This window comes from Arvicanthis niloticus, chromosome 4 (assembly GCF_011762505.2).
Source record: "Arvicanthis niloticus isolate mArvNil1 chromosome 4, mArvNil1.pat.X, whole genome shotgun sequence".
Lineage (NCBI taxonomy): Eukaryota > Metazoa > Chordata > Mammalia > Rodentia > Muridae > Arvicanthis > Arvicanthis niloticus.
In genome coordinates this window covers 84,004,485-84,019,777 of record NC_047661.1, presented here as the reverse complement: position 1 = coordinate 84,019,777, position 15,293 = coordinate 84,004,485, and the positions used below count along the sequence as shown (strand labels likewise).

General features: G+C 42.5%; 1 protein-coding gene across 1 annotated transcript in view; it reads left to right on the top strand.

Moving 5' to 3' along the window:
• Positions 1 to 15,293, top strand: part of Cttnbp2nl (CTTNBP2 N-terminal like) — a 50,079-nt gene that overhangs the window by 17,617 nt on the left and 17,169 nt on the right. The window contains exon 3 of the mRNA XM_034500550.3: positions 2,336 to 2,443. Coding sequence (XP_034356441.1) covers positions 2,345 to 2,443 — 99 coding nt within the window. The 5' untranslated portion in view covers positions 2,336 to 2,344. The remainder of the gene's footprint in view (positions 1 to 2,335; positions 2,444 to 15,293) is intronic.

The following is a 15,293-nucleotide window of genomic DNA, read 5'->3' as shown; positions in this document are numbered from 1 at the left end:
AAAAACAAGCCTAAAACAAAGAAGCACAGAAGACCTAGAACAGCCCAAGCAGCCCTGAGCTTGAGTAATACTGGAGGTGTCCAGTACCTCCAGTTACACTGTACTCATACTGTGTGCCCATACTACAGGTCTGAAGTTACACTGTAGGCACAATAACAACAACAGCTCAGGTGGTTTAAAAAAAAAAAAAAAAAAAAAAAAAAAAAGAGCTTCCTTTCAAGCCTGGCAACCTGAACTGGATTACTGGAACCCACATAGTGGAATGAGAACCAACCCCACAGGTTGTTCTCTGACCTTCATACGTGTGCCATGGCACATATAAGTGCATTCATACATAACACACAAAAGTAAACATATAAAATAAGTAAAAATGACAAGAAAGTAAAACAACCTCGATAATAAGTGACTATGAAACAGACACTTTTCAAATGAAGAAGTGCAAATGGCCAGTAAACATGAAAAAAAAAAAAACAGTTGGCATCCTTAGCTGACAGATAAATGTGCTGAGAGCCAGTTTTCAGACAGTAATAGGGCCAAGTGTGATGATGGTGCATAACTGTGGTTCCAGAACTTGGGGAGCAGAAGCAGCAAGGTTGTGCAAATTCAAGGCCAGCCGTAACTGTATAGAGACACAGAAGAAGAGGGTGGGCAGGGGAAAGGAGAGAAACCTAAGAAAGATAGCCTAAGAGAGTTATACTCTACAGGTGGTCCAGGGCACTGAGATCTACTCTGCAGATATAGAAGTCAATTTTACAGTTTCTCAGAAAACTAAAATTAGACCCCTGCTACAGCGTGCCTGGATAAACACCCAGAGGACTCATGTTCATTGTAGCAATATTCATAATAGCCAAATAATAATGAGCTGAGATATTTCTGCTAACATCTGAAGAGGTAAATTGTATATGCACAATGGCATTTTATCCATCCGTAAATAAGATTAATAAATAAGATTAATAAATTAATCTCACTTGCAGAATAACTGGATGCAACTAGAGATATCAAGCACAGTAAATAAAAATTACATTTTTTTCTCACTTGTAGACTTCTCCATAGATATATAAGACCACACACACACGTGTGACATGGGAGTAGAAGCTAGATTGGGAGAGGAAGGGGACCGGTGTCAGGGTAGGGGGAAGGAGAATGATTGAGGAGGTGAATGTGGTCAAAGTATGTGATAGAGTTGAATGACAATGTCTTTAAGAAAGCCGTTGTGATGTACAAGGAGTACCTGCCGTAACCCTAGCCTTGGGAAGTAAAGGCTGAGGCTCACTAGAAGCTTAAGGCCAGCCAGATCTACACAGGAGGTTAGGCCAGGCTACACTGCTTAGACCATATCTCAGGAAAACGGAATAATGGTCATAAAAAGTACAATTTGTAGTAGCCTGGCTAACTGAGATAGTTAAAGAATGTAGTTTACTTAGAAGTATATTTATAACTGGGCATACTGACTGACACCTGCCACTCTGGAGCCTGAGGTAGTAGGGTTGAGAATTCAGGGTGAACCAAAATGACTTAGTGAGTTTTAGGCCAGCTCGTATCACATAGGAGACTATGGGGCTGGAGAGATGGATCGTGGTTAAGAGCACTTGATGCTCTTGCCGGGTGCCCACATTCAGTCCTGTGCACCCGCATCAAACGGTTCACAGCCTACTGTAACTCCAGTGCCCCTAAGGCCTCATGGGCCCTGTCCTCCTCATGCACAAACCTGCACACAGAAATACCATTTTTAAAAAACCTCTTTAAAAGATGAAGATAGATGTTTGTGTGCATATATTTGTGTTTAAGTCTGGGTTGCTGAAGGATGTGTAAACATTGTGATCCCTACTTTCTGTCAGAAACAATTTAAAGTTTGTGCTACACTCTCAGCGACGTCTACACTTGGAGCAAGCATTACCTTCACCTGAACTTTACTCAGCCAAGTGAAGAGAGATGCTAGAATGTTCTGTGCAGTTTTCAAGTTCTGTTGTCTAAGACTGGGGGATCTCCATGGGATGCAATAATTCTTTAGTGAAATGATGCCCGGTGGAAAACAATTCTACCTGAGTTTCTAGCAGACAGAATTAGTTCCTGATCCTTTCTGAGACCCAGGTTGCAAACCAGCTTGGAAGAGGTAATGAATAATTGATCTTGGTGATGGAATCAATAATTTACAGTGGATTTTTATTTTTTCCTCTTCCTGCTCAGTTTATGATTAACATCAGGAAACTCTGGTGTTGTTTTGACTCGCAGGTCTAAAGGGTATTGTGTTGTACATTTTGCTCTTGTGTCTTGTCTTTTCTCTTTACTCTGATCAAGTTCCTCTTCTGAAGACTGATTTTTGCCTTTGTTTAAGACTTTCAGGATGAATCTGGAAAAACTCAGCAAGCCTGAACTGCTGACACTGTTCAGTATTCTTGAAGGAGAACTTGAAGCAAGGGACCTTGTTATAGAAGCTTTAAAGGTATGGAGGGGGGTGCGGAGACAGAGATTGACTGCTTATCCAATGTTGTGAGTTGTTTCTCCAGTTTATTTATTTTATGTGGTTTTATGTGGGCATTGGTGTAATTTGTGTCAAGAATTCTAGGCTTAACATGGTAATGCACACCTTTACTTCTGGTGCTTGGGAGGCAGAGGCAGACAGATCTCAGTGAGTTTGAGGCCATGTTGGCCTACAGAGTAATTTACAAGGTCAGACAAGGCTCCATAGACCTTGTCTCAAGTAAACCAAGAGGGAAAGAACTGTTGAAGCCTTTCTGCCCTCAGAATAGCTCCATTGGTATCTACTAGGTTTCTAAACCTTAAAACTTGTATTTTTACTGTGTTTTGGCTGTTTTTAAATGTTGACCATTTTGAGAACTTGCTGAGATCCACTTCATGAGACACACACACACACTCACACTCACACACACAGAGAGAGAGAGAGAGAGAGAGAGAGAGAGAGAGAGAGAGAGAGAGAGAGAGAGAGAGAGTTAGTTAGTTCAGGGTCTGATGTCCAGAACATTAAGGTTTCCATAAAACTATCTGTGCTACCAACACAATTAAAAACCCTTTTGTTCAGCCAGGCAGCCAGTTGGTGGTGGCACACACCTTTAATCCCAGGAGACAGGTAGTCAGATCTCAAGAGTTAGAGGACAGCCTGGTCGACAGAGTTCCAGGACAGCCAAGGCTACACAGAGAAACTCTGTCTCAAAAACAAACAAACAAAAGCTGTTGTTACTAAATTTGTTACCTGTTAAAATGCAAAGGACAAAAGAGACATGTTAGTGGGACGTGTTAGTGGGAGTAGTCTGAGGAAACACTACAGAGGGAGTTAGTGAGTAGTCTGAGGAAACACTACAGAGCCTTAAGAAGTCCAAGCAGATCCACCCCTTCTGTAGGAGCTCTTTACACGCGTGCTCGTGGGGATTCCCCTTCCTGTCTCCGCATACTTAGAAAGGATGAGAAAAGACTTATCTGTTGAATCTGCACAGATGATACTCCCCAGAGGCAAAGGACAATAAACAAAAAAGGTGAGATTTGCGTGTGCCAAAGACAAATGGATCCCTGCAAAATGCAATTAAGTAAAACCTATGGTTTCTAAAGCTGATAAGTTTAGAGTGACACTGGTTTATTTCTTTATTATGCTTATTGGTTGGCTGGCTGGTTGGTTGGTTGGTTGGTTGGTTGGTTGGTTGGTTGGTTGGTTGATTTTGCTGACTGGAAAGGCTGACTTTACTTGTAAGATTTGCCTCAGGACACCATTTCTTGTCCTCACCTGAGAATGAGAACAGAAGTACCAAGGAAGGTTCGAGCCCTTTCTAAACCTTTGTAGAACCTGTTGTTACTCAGTCTTCCTCCCCCTCATCCTCTGCCTTTATCCCCTCAGAACTGATGGGGAGATTATATCTGTAATGGGAAGAAGCAGAGCATGCCCTGAGTTGTGCTCTGATGGTTTCCCTAGCCTGAGAGGTCACAGAATGGCACCTGCTGCATGTGTCACTCTGCCATTCACTCTCCCATAAGCCTGACAGAGCCTGATGTACATACTTGGTAAATGTTTGTTGTAGTAATTTTTGTTGTTGAAGATTAACTCAGGGCTGTGGCCACGCTGAATACATGTTCAATCACTAAGCCACAGCCCTAGCTCCAAATATTTGTCGAACAAATAAGATGACTGCCAGTGTTTGAGGGCAGGTGTTTGGGGTTAGTAAGGCCTGTTCTCTGCTCTGCCACAGGCAGCCTTGGCTGCTTGCTGTATGTGTTTCCTAATGGGTTTCCTGCATGCATCTAGTTCTCTTGATTATAGTCTGAGAAGTTGAAAGGAATCAGGGAAGCAGAAGCTCTCTAAGGGTTCTGTTTTGATAGCCAGTGACATTCAGAATTGGGCCAATGATAGACTGGGCCTGTGTGTGGCCTATGGGTGATAAAACTGAGCTCAACCTATAGCCAGTCTAGTTCTGCCACAGACACGTATCTTTAAACATCTGTTGGGACACAGTTGTTCACAGCTGTGGTTAAGAGTCGACCCAGATGTCAATAAGAATCTTTGTTGTTGTACTTTGGGGTTTATTTGTATTATGTGTGTGAGTGTTTTACCTTCATGTTTGTATGTGCACTGTGTGTATACTTGGTGCCTGTAAAGCCAGAGGAGGGAACCAGGTTCCCTGAAACTAGAGTTACAGACCATGCTTTTCTTTCCCCCCAAGACAGGGTTTTTCTGTGTAGCCATGGATGTCCTGGAACTCACTCTGTAGACCAGGTTATCCTCTAACTCACAGAAATCTGCCTGCCTCTGCCTCCTGAGCACTGAGATTAAAGGTGTGGGATACTACCACCCTGCTGAGCCACCTTGCTCTTATTATTAAGCCATCTCTCCAGCCCCTTACCAGATTATTTACATTAAAAGGAAATCTCATTTAATTTGTGGGCTAGTGTTTGGTTGGTTAGGTGGGTGGTTGGGTGGTTGGGTGGTTGGGTGGTTGGGTGGTTGGGTGGTTGGTTCTCTAGTAATACCAAGATGTTGCTGCCTTACAGCAGTTTTTCTTAACAAATATCTGTTGGAATTTCTGTACTAACAATGATTTTCTTTGTATTAGTTCATATTTCATACTTCAGAGAGTTGAAAGGCTTTGGTCTTTGGGGTTTTGTTTTTGTTTTCTTAAGATTTATTTATTTTTAATTATGTACTTGTGTGCATGAGCACATAGAAATGAGTGAAGGTTCTCTGGGAAGCCAGAAGCATTGAATCCCTTTCAGCTGGAATGCAGTTGTGAGCTGTTTGAAGTGGATGCTGGGAACCTTATTCAGATCCTCTGCAAGATGAGTGTGCCCAGTTAACCACTGAGCCATCTCTTTATCTTTCCAGGCCATTTCCTCCCACCCTTGCTTTTTGACACAGGGTCTCACTGGCTGTACTGGACCTCAGGCCTTCAAGAGATCTTTTTGCCTCTTGTCTCCCAAGTACTGAGAGTATAGTTGTGCAGTTTGGTCTTTGTCTTAAACAACTTTGAATGGTCTTTTCTGTTTCCTTTCAAAGAGAAAGGAAAATTTCTTTTTCTACTTCCATTTAAGTTTTTGTTCTCTGAGCAAAACCATATGGCTACCTGTTGCTTTTCAGTGAATGTCAGGTCACATTGGCAGGTTTTGTTTCTTTAGGGAAAGATTGTAAATGTTCTACAGTTTTTAAGGTGGATCTGACTATAGAGCCAGGACTGTAAAAGAGCTTTATTCATTCTCTGAAGTTGTTGCCAGATTGCACGGCACCTACTGTAGTCCTCAGGTAGGGAGCTTCTCCTACCTATGGAAGTCACCCTGCCCTGCTCTGTTGCAACCAAAGTGTGTTAGCAATAAAGCCATGAAAGGCAGTGTTCCTGTAATGTAATATCCAGCCTTCCTGTATGTGAACTTTAGTTGTTAAAGAGACCATTTGTATTGTATTTGGTCCTAATTGAACCTTATATAAAAGTGATTTTTGATGTAAGAAGCATGTGCCAAGGAAAAACAATCTTCATGAAAGTCAAAAGTAAACTTATTTCCTGATCGAGGGCACTATAAAAATTCCCTCAAAAGAAAAGGAAAATCACATTGCTCAGAAGCCCAGGGTGGAGCTAACATAATCCAGCAGGAAAACTCCAGTTTTTTCCAGTAATTCCATGCAGATCTAGAAAATGGCTTGCTGAATGCTTTGAGCCTGCTGCAGAGGAGGCCGAGGGACTGAAAGCAGTAGCCATTTAAAAACTCTGGAAACAGAATTGATTGCCAATCAACTTTCGAGCACATGCTTTGCTTTTCTCTTTGTGTTGGGCATGTTCTATATTCCACACACATGTCTTCCTCTGATACAGAACCACACTTAGCTGTATCAACATAGAATCTGTCTCAAAACAAGATGGAAGATAATCAAAGGAAGACATCTGCCGCCATCATTAGCACACTTGTGCACCCGACCACACAAGCACATATGTACGCAAACACAGATGTTACGGCTCTTGGCTGGATGAGATACTAGACAGGGCTTCTACGGCTTTACCATCATTACACAGTTCATTGGTCTAGGGCAGCAAACAATGCTGATGGGACACTGCAAGGAAGATACAATGCTTACTTCTGAGGGCCACTCTGTTGTCACCAGCAGCGCTGGTTTGGAATTACTCCATCCCTATCCTGATAACAAAATGTATGACTTTTGAAACAGCTGGCAAACGTTAAGGTTGACTTTGTGGCTTAGAACAGATGGTCTGTTATAGCTGCCCTACCCAAACCCCTCCATATTTTTTATTTTTGAGACAGTCTTGCCATTTAGCCCAAGCTGGCCTTGAGCTCAAGATCCATTTGTCCCTGCCAGAGTGCTGGGGTCACAAGTGTGCTCTGGACTGTTTTGATGTACGTATCCCATGGGACCATTTCCACAGTCACAAGGGCATGTGTCCATCACCCCTAAGATCTTCTTTGTGCCCTTTTAATCCACTCTGCCTACTCCCCCACCCTGTGCTCCTGAGTCCCTGGTGTGCTTTCTGTACCCAGACATGTTACATTATGACTTCATCGAATCATACAAAACATATTCTCTTAATTCTGGGAAGGTAGACTTCTTCAGCTCTACATGACTGTTTTTATTGTTTGAGAGTTTTGTATGTGCAAATGAGATGTTTTGATCAAATCCACCTGATTCCCTCCCCTCCAGCCTCCCCCCCCCCCCCATCCTGCCACTTTTTCCTCTCAACTTGATGTGCTCTGCTTTAAACCTACCAAGTCCATAGAATGCTGACTGTATGTGCATGGCCACAGGACCATCCACTGGAGTCTAGGCCACATCCCTGGAGAAACCAGACATCCTCCCATACCCCCTGTCAGCCATCGTTGCCAGTAACTTCTCAGCTAGGGGTGGGGCTTGATGAACCTCTCTCTCACCCACACTTGGATTTTGGCTGGTTTAACCTTGTGTGAGTCTTAAGGATGCAGCCTCTGGTTCATGTATGTAACAGGTGCCCTGTCATGTCCAGCAACTTCTGTTTCTTTGCGCACACACCCACTACTTCTGGCTCATATAAAGACTTTCTAGCTCCTTTTCAATGTTCCCTGAGCCCTGAGGGAAGGGACTATGATCTAGATGTCTCATTTAGCAGAGCACTGCACAGTCTCTCTGCATGTTGACTAGAGTAGGTCTCATTAATTGCTGTCTACTGCAAAAAGAAGCTTCTCTGATGATGGCTGCAAGATGCCCTAATCCATGGGTATAAAGATAAGAAGTTGGAGCCGGGGAGATGGCTCATTGGTTAAGAGCACTGGCTATTCCTCCAGAGATCCTGAGTTTAATTCCCAGCAACCAGATGGTGGCTCACAACCATCTATAGTGGGATCCAGTGCCCTCTTCTGGCAGGCAATGTGTACATGCAGATAAAGCACTCATGCATTTAATTAATTAATAAATAAATCTTCAAAGAAGGTAAGTTAGAGACAGGCTACTGTGCATGATTGTTTATTATGTATATGTATTATAATGTATATCAATACGTATATGTATATCAATATATATTGATAGTTGATGTAAGACTGAATGGTATTCAACTACATGTATACATACATCACAATTTATTTTATCTATTCATACTAGTATCTGCACTATTTCTAGCTCTGTGTTATGATAAATAAAGCCATTGTGAACATTCACCTGTATAAGGCTTGGTGTGGATGTGTGTTGTAAGTTCTTTTGGTTAAATACTTAGGAATGTGATAACTATTTAATAATAGGTATATATTTACGTGTGTGTGTGTGTGTGTGTGTGTGTGTGTGTGTATAAGAGAGAGAGACACACACAGAGAGAATGAAAATATTGTGTTAGGATTACATTAGCTGCCATGCCAAGATCATGTTTAATTTTTAAGAAACTGTCAAAGTAATTTTCCAATGTGCTAAACCATTTAATGTTTCCACCATGAGTTAGTTAAGCTTCACCAGCATTAAGTACAACCCCTTTTTTATTTTAGCCAATCTAACAGGTGTGCCATAATTCACTTGAATTTCAGTGCTGTTATTGTATGAGACCCTATAACCCAGGCTGGCTTGGAACTCAGAGCAGTCCTGCCTCGGCTACAGGTTCTAGTCCAAACACCAGTCTGTCTGTCTGTCTTCCTTCCCTTCTTTCTTCCTTCCTTCCTTCCTTCCTTCCTTCCTTCCTTCCTTCCTTCCTTCCTTCTTTCCTCTTTCCTTCCCTCCCTCTCTCCCTTCCTTCTTCCTTCCCTCTCTCCCTTCCTCCCTCCCTCCCTCCCTCCCTTCCTTTCTTCCTTTGTTTGTTTTTTCACTTTGATTTGGTTTGGGAGTTTTGGGTTGTTTGATTAGTTGTTGTTGTTTTTCCTTTTAAGAAAATTAAAAGCTTTTCCTTTTAAGAAAATTCACTTCTTACTGTGTGAGAGCAACCATACCATGCTGTGTGTGTGGAGGTCAGGACAACTTGGTGAGTTGGATTATTCCTTCCACCTTGGCTGAACTCAGGTCAGTAGACTTTTGTCATTGAGCAGTAAACACAGAAGAGACATGATGTAGACAGGATCTCAGTGTGTAGTCCTGGCTGTCCTGGATCTCACTCTATAGACCAGGCTGGCTCCAAACTCAGAGATCTGCCTGCTTCTGCCTCCTGGGTGCTGGGATTAAAGGCATATACCACTATCACCCAGCTTCTCATTTTAATTTTCATTTTTCATTTCTTATTGACTAATTTAAATGTATTTGAATGTCATCAGTGGTGTTTTGAGACAGTCTCACTATGTAGCCCATTTGTCTGACAGTTACCCTCCTCCTACCTCTACCTCCTGAGTAAAGCTGCTCCTGAGTAAGATTGTTCCGAGCAGAATTCATAGCGACAGAGGTGCTGGAAAAGCCTAGCATCTCATGGTAGGGTCTGGTCCAGAAAATACTGTTGACATTTGGATTTTGCTATGCATTGTAATGCTAAGTGCAGGGCCCCCCAAGACCTGTTTGCCCGCAAGACAAGAGAGTCCTCACATAGACCCAAGTGACCCTACGTGTCCTTGCCCTTAAGTTATTTTTGATTGGTGAATAAAGAGAGCAATAGGTACTCTGAACCACTGAGCCATCTCTAGCCCCTGGGAGAAATTTATAGCTTTTCCTTTTAAGAAAATTCACTTCTTACTGTGTGAGAGCAACCATACCATGCTGTGTGTGTGGAGGTCAGGACAACTTGGTGAGTTGGATTATTCCTTCCACCTTGGCTGAACTCAGGTCAGTAGACTTTTGTCATTGAGCAGTAAACACAGAAGAGACATGAGCAGGATTTAGGTTCCAGAGCCTGGGGGTGTCAGAGAACCACCAGGGAGAGAAGAGGTAAGGAAGAGAGAACACCACCATGGGTTAGGTGAGTCATGAAAACGTGGCCCTGAAGGCTGGCCAGTTGGAGTTAAGAGCAACCCAGATGAAACGTAGTAAATAATAACTCAGGGTTATCAATAGGAAAGTAAATTCTAATAGCATAGAGGGTAAATATCTGCCCAGCTCTTGTGCTGTTTAAGCTATATTGTAAATAATAAAAATTTGTGTGTTTTATCTAGGAACTGAATGATTAAAGGCAGGTAGAAACCCTGAATTGGGATTAAAATTTTCTACAACAATTACAATGGAATCAGTGTGGAGTACCTCCACATTAGTCAAGAAGGGTCTTTGTGTATCCTAGGGAGTACTGTCCACAGTGTGGTGTGTGGAAACATAAAGCCATAACATGGAAAATAATAAGTTATAGCCTAGTGGGGGAAACCTCCCAAAGCCTCTTCATTCTCCCCCTCAGCTTGTTCCCTGAAGATGGTAGGACCTCCTGACACCATCTTCCCAGCGGGTGTGTGTGTGTGTGTGTGTGTGTGTCTGTCTGTCTGTCTGTCTGTCTGTCTATGTGTGTGTGGAAGGGAAGTACCAATGGAATGCCCTGGCGGGAAAGAGCCACAAGAAGGGAAAAGGCCATTTGTATAGATGATTGTTCATAAAAGGGATGTTTAGAACAAGAAGCTTGTATTGGTAAGTGATGAAACATCTGAATTTCATTCCTGAAACCATGGAACCTCATATATATTAGCTAGCTCATAAAGCAATTATTTGGAGCCAGCTGTTCACTAGACAGCTTTCTGTGACATGTCATTCTTGCTGTGAATTGTGTAAGGGGTAATTACATCTGCCAGTGAATTTCTCATTTGGCTGACATTTTCCTGTGAACTCTGGGATCTGTGGGGGGTGGGAGGGGGTTGTTATGCCTTAGAGGGAAGGAGGGAGGGAGGGAACGAGGGGATTCTGCTTGTGAAGTGCCACTCCCTTCCAGAACAGACAGTTGGGACGAGCGTGCTCTGTACTTTTGTAGTCACTCAGCCTGAAACTAAGACTGATAGAAAAAGGAAGCTACTTATTCCTGTTATTTTGACTTCCTGTCATTGTTTCTCCTTGCATGTGTTGGCCTCGTGATTTAGGTTTAATCAGAGGTTATTTCTAGTTGCTCCTATAGAAAGAAGCAAGGAAAACTATGAAGTTTTAGTTTAAAGTAAAATCTATGGTGTGTCAGGTAATGTATTCAGTTATTTTGTCAGCTTGCTGACAGCCTGTGTAGAAAGGAGACACTTACAGAATGTATTAGGAGTTTTATTAGATGGAAAAAACAGGGCTGCCAAGGCTGATGGCTCTCAGCAGGTAAAGATGTCTGCTGCTGACCCAAGTACAGTTCTCAGAACTCTTGTCAAGGTAGAAGGAATAAGCCAGTTCACCAAGTTGTCCTGACCTCCACACACAGTGTGGCATGCTCACTCTCACACAGTAATAAGTGAATATTCTTAAAAGGAAACACTATAAATGTCTCCCTGGGGCTAGAAGACTCAGTGGTTCTAAGTAACTGCTGCAATTCCAGTGGACCTGAGATCAGTTCCTAGCACCCACATTAGGTAGCTTCAGTTGTAACTCCAGCTCCAGAGATCCAGCGCCCTCTTCTGAACACTCATGGCACCCATATATGAGTAGTATATACTCATGCAGGCGTACACATGTACACCTGAATAGAAGTATGAAATTGTTTTAAAGAAAGGAGGGAAAGAATTATCTCGTTTACAAAACTGTTCTTACATTTACAGGGATGTTCATTGCACCGTTGTTTCACACCAGGGAATTGTAAACCTCCTGTCTGTAAAGCTGCATAACCCAGTGCAGCTGTGGAATATCCTGGGTTTTCACTGTGCAGCCCATACCCAGGCTGACCTCGAGCTTGTAGCTGTCTCCCCACATGCCCAAGTGGTTGTATATTTTAAGAAGAAAACTGCCATGCACTGACTTAGATCTCTGAGACAACAGTTTAGCTGTGTTGTTGGGTTTTATACATATGCACCTAAATATATGTGATTGCTTAAGAAGTGGCCCAGGAACAGAATTCAGGAAGACTTTCCGGGAGGAAAGATAGATAAAATGGCCCAGGAAAGCTCACAGACTCAGAAATAGATTGGGTTGCAGTCAAGAGGACTTCAGTTAACTAAACAGTGAGATGTGATGAGTGCCAGGGTGTCTAGGTATACACTGCCATGCCCACTTTGTATGGGCTTTTGCCTGAACTCAGGGTTCAGGGTTACTGCGTGCTGGGCAAGCACTCCACCAGCTGAGTGCCTCCCCAGCCTCCTTTCCCTCGCTTCCTTGTGTATTCATCAGTTTTCAGCCCTCTCTTGGTCCTCCGATTTCTTCCCTTACAGTACTTCTTGCCCCTGGTGTAAGGCCCGTGTGGACCAGTCTCTTCATTATGAGCCACCTGCATCTCTCGTTTGCTTTTTATCTCCATCACTCAACTTCAGTTCTGCCTGCTGAGAGCACATGTAACTTCTAATGCCCACCACCCCTCTGGGCTGGAGATTGGACCCACAACATAGCCAACACATACGGCAAACATTCCACCTCTGAGCCCTTAGCCCCTAATGACCTCTTTTAATTAAATTACCTAAGCAGCTTACTTTGGATGGTGTGGGAGGGGGTGGGGCAGTTCTTGAGACTGTTGCTATGTAGCTGACAAGCATCAGACTCCATACCTCAGGCCATCACACTTTTTTTTTTTTTTTTAATGTGTGTAAGTTTTTCACCTGCATATATGTCTGTATACCCCTTGTGTGCATTCCTAGTGCCCATATAGGCTAAAAGAGAGCATTGGCTTCCCCTGGGACTGAAGTAATAGATACTTGTGAAACACATGTGAAACACTGGGAATTGAACCTGGGTCCTTTGGAAGAGCAGCCAGCACTCTTAAATACTGAGCCATCTTTCTAGCCCCTCATCTTTTTAAACTTTGGTTTTTTGGTGTCATTGGCATTCTTGTCTTACCATTTCTCATCATTTTTTTTCTTCCACATGCTTCTTAAATGGAGTGCCCTCCATAGCTGTTTAAAATATAATTCTCTGTGATTCCCATGGTATAGTTCAGCAGCTGTTCTTGCACATTTCATGACTGCATTGTGATGGTGTTGTATCTTGCCATTTAGACTGTGGTGGTTGGTTGTGTTTGGGGCTTTTGTTTGTTTATTTTATAAAATTACATTTACCTATTTATCTATTTAGCATGTCTGTGTTTGTCTTGGAACTGAAGTTACAAATGAATTGCCTGGTGTGTGTGTGCTGGGAGCTGACTGGAAGCATGCATAACCACTGAGCACCCCAGGGCATTTTTTATAAAACCTGTATTCACTTAATGTGATTTCTCGATATTACAGTAATGTGAAAATCTTTTAATTCTGATCAGCATTGGACATTACAAGGATCTTTCTATTTTGTAAGTCTCAGTCTTCTACCCCCATCAAGTGTAATTCCATGAGGAGCTGGTATTCAGTCTCCTCTAACTCTGGAAGCCCAGTATCTGGAGCCTCTGTAGTACTCACAACTATGTGTCACATGAAGAATGAGTTGGGACCCTTTAAGTCTTATGTGAATATTTTGGTTCTCAAAAATAGATAGCATTTATTAGTGCTTTTTAGAAGAGAGGCATAACTCTAATAAAGCAGTTTCATAACTTCCACTGTTGATAATTTCCATCCAGTCACGTTATTTACATCTCTGGGAACAGCTTGTTCTTCAGACAGGAAGTCATGGCTTGGTGTTTGCTTTCATATCTGTGTAAAGGATGCAGACAACTGCACCTCTCTGTCCACTGCTTGTGTTTGTGTAATGAAACAAATTTTCTCATTTTTTAAAATAAAATTATTTTTGTGTTGTGTATATGGGTGTTTTCCCTACATATATGTCTGCACCACATGCATGCAGTAGCAGTGGAGGTCAGAAGAAAGGTGTTAGATCCTCTGGAACTAGGGTTGCAAGCACTTGTAAGCTGTCATGTGGATGCTGGGAGTACAATTCAGGTCCTCTGGAAGAGCAGCTGGTGCCCTTAATGGCTGAGCCTTCTCTCCAGCACCCACCCTGTTTTAACTTTCAGTGAACATTTTGTCTTAGTATCCTTTCTTGTCTACACCCCCCCCCCTTGCCATTGGTAATAATGGGAGCTTTGTATCAGAAGAAAAACAAACATCCGCAAGTTCCTCCTGATTCTACCCTCACCCCTAAACCCAGGCCCTTACAAGTGCTAGGCAAGACCCTCTCCCACTGTGGCTACTCGAGCTGTACAGTATTAAACAGTGCAGTGTTCTATGTCCTTACCTTCTAAGTACTTAAAGAATTATATTTCCCACATTGTCCATCTGAGGGCTTTTATGCACATCTGTTTGAATTACAGATACTGACTTTCAGAATGCATTTACTTACCCTAGTTCTGTGGGGTTTGTATTTATTGCAACTTCTCTCTCTCTCTCTCTCTCTCTCTCTCTCTCTCTCTCTCACACACACACACACACACACACACACACACACACACACACACACACACGTAGGTCAGGGCTCTCACTTTGTGGCTATCTGTCCTAGAACCCTCTTTGTAGACCAGGCTATCCTTAAGCTCACAGAGATCCTTCTGCTTCTGCCTCTCCAGTACTGGGTTGAAGGGTTTGCATCATCACTCCCAACTGGGGATTTATTTTTCAGGTCTTGGGGTTTCTTGTTTTGGGTTTTTTGGGGGTTTTTTTTGTTTTTGTATCTTTTAGAAAATGTTCATCATCATCTTTTTTCTCTATTTTCCAAATTAACACTACTTTAAATGTTTTATTAAATTTATTTTAAATTTATGTGTATAGATACACACAAATAAATGTAAAACAGAAACTAACTTCAGGCTAGAGAAATAGCTTAGCAGTTAAGAGTGTACACATGCTGGCCTTCAGAGGATCTGGGTTCAATTCCCAACAGCCACATCAGGCAGCTCACAACTGCCTGCAACTCCAGTTCCAGGGTTTTGTACGCCTCCCGGAACATGCACTTGTGAATACATACAAAGACACATATACATAATAAAAATAAAAGTAATTTTTTAAATTCTTGCCTTCTGATGGGGCTCACATGGGGCTGTTTGTTGCTCAGTGGCAGAGTACACTTGGCACTCGAAGTCAACAGTGGCCCTGGAAAAGGAGCTCACTGGATGTGACTGAGGAGGAGCCCTTCTAGGGTGACTCTGAGAGGGATGATGGGAGCTGTGCAACTGTCAAATGGGTCCTGACTGTCATTTGTTTGTTTGTTTGTTTGTTTGTTTGTTTTGAGGCAGGGTCTTAGTATGTATTGTTGGCTGGCATGGAACTCATTACAATTTTAATTAAAATAAATTATTTTTATGTTATGTATATGGGTGTTTTCCCTACACATATGTCTGTGCACCACATGCATGCAGTAGCAGTGGAGGTTAGAAGAAAGGTGTCAGAGAGCCTCTGGCTCTCTAGTG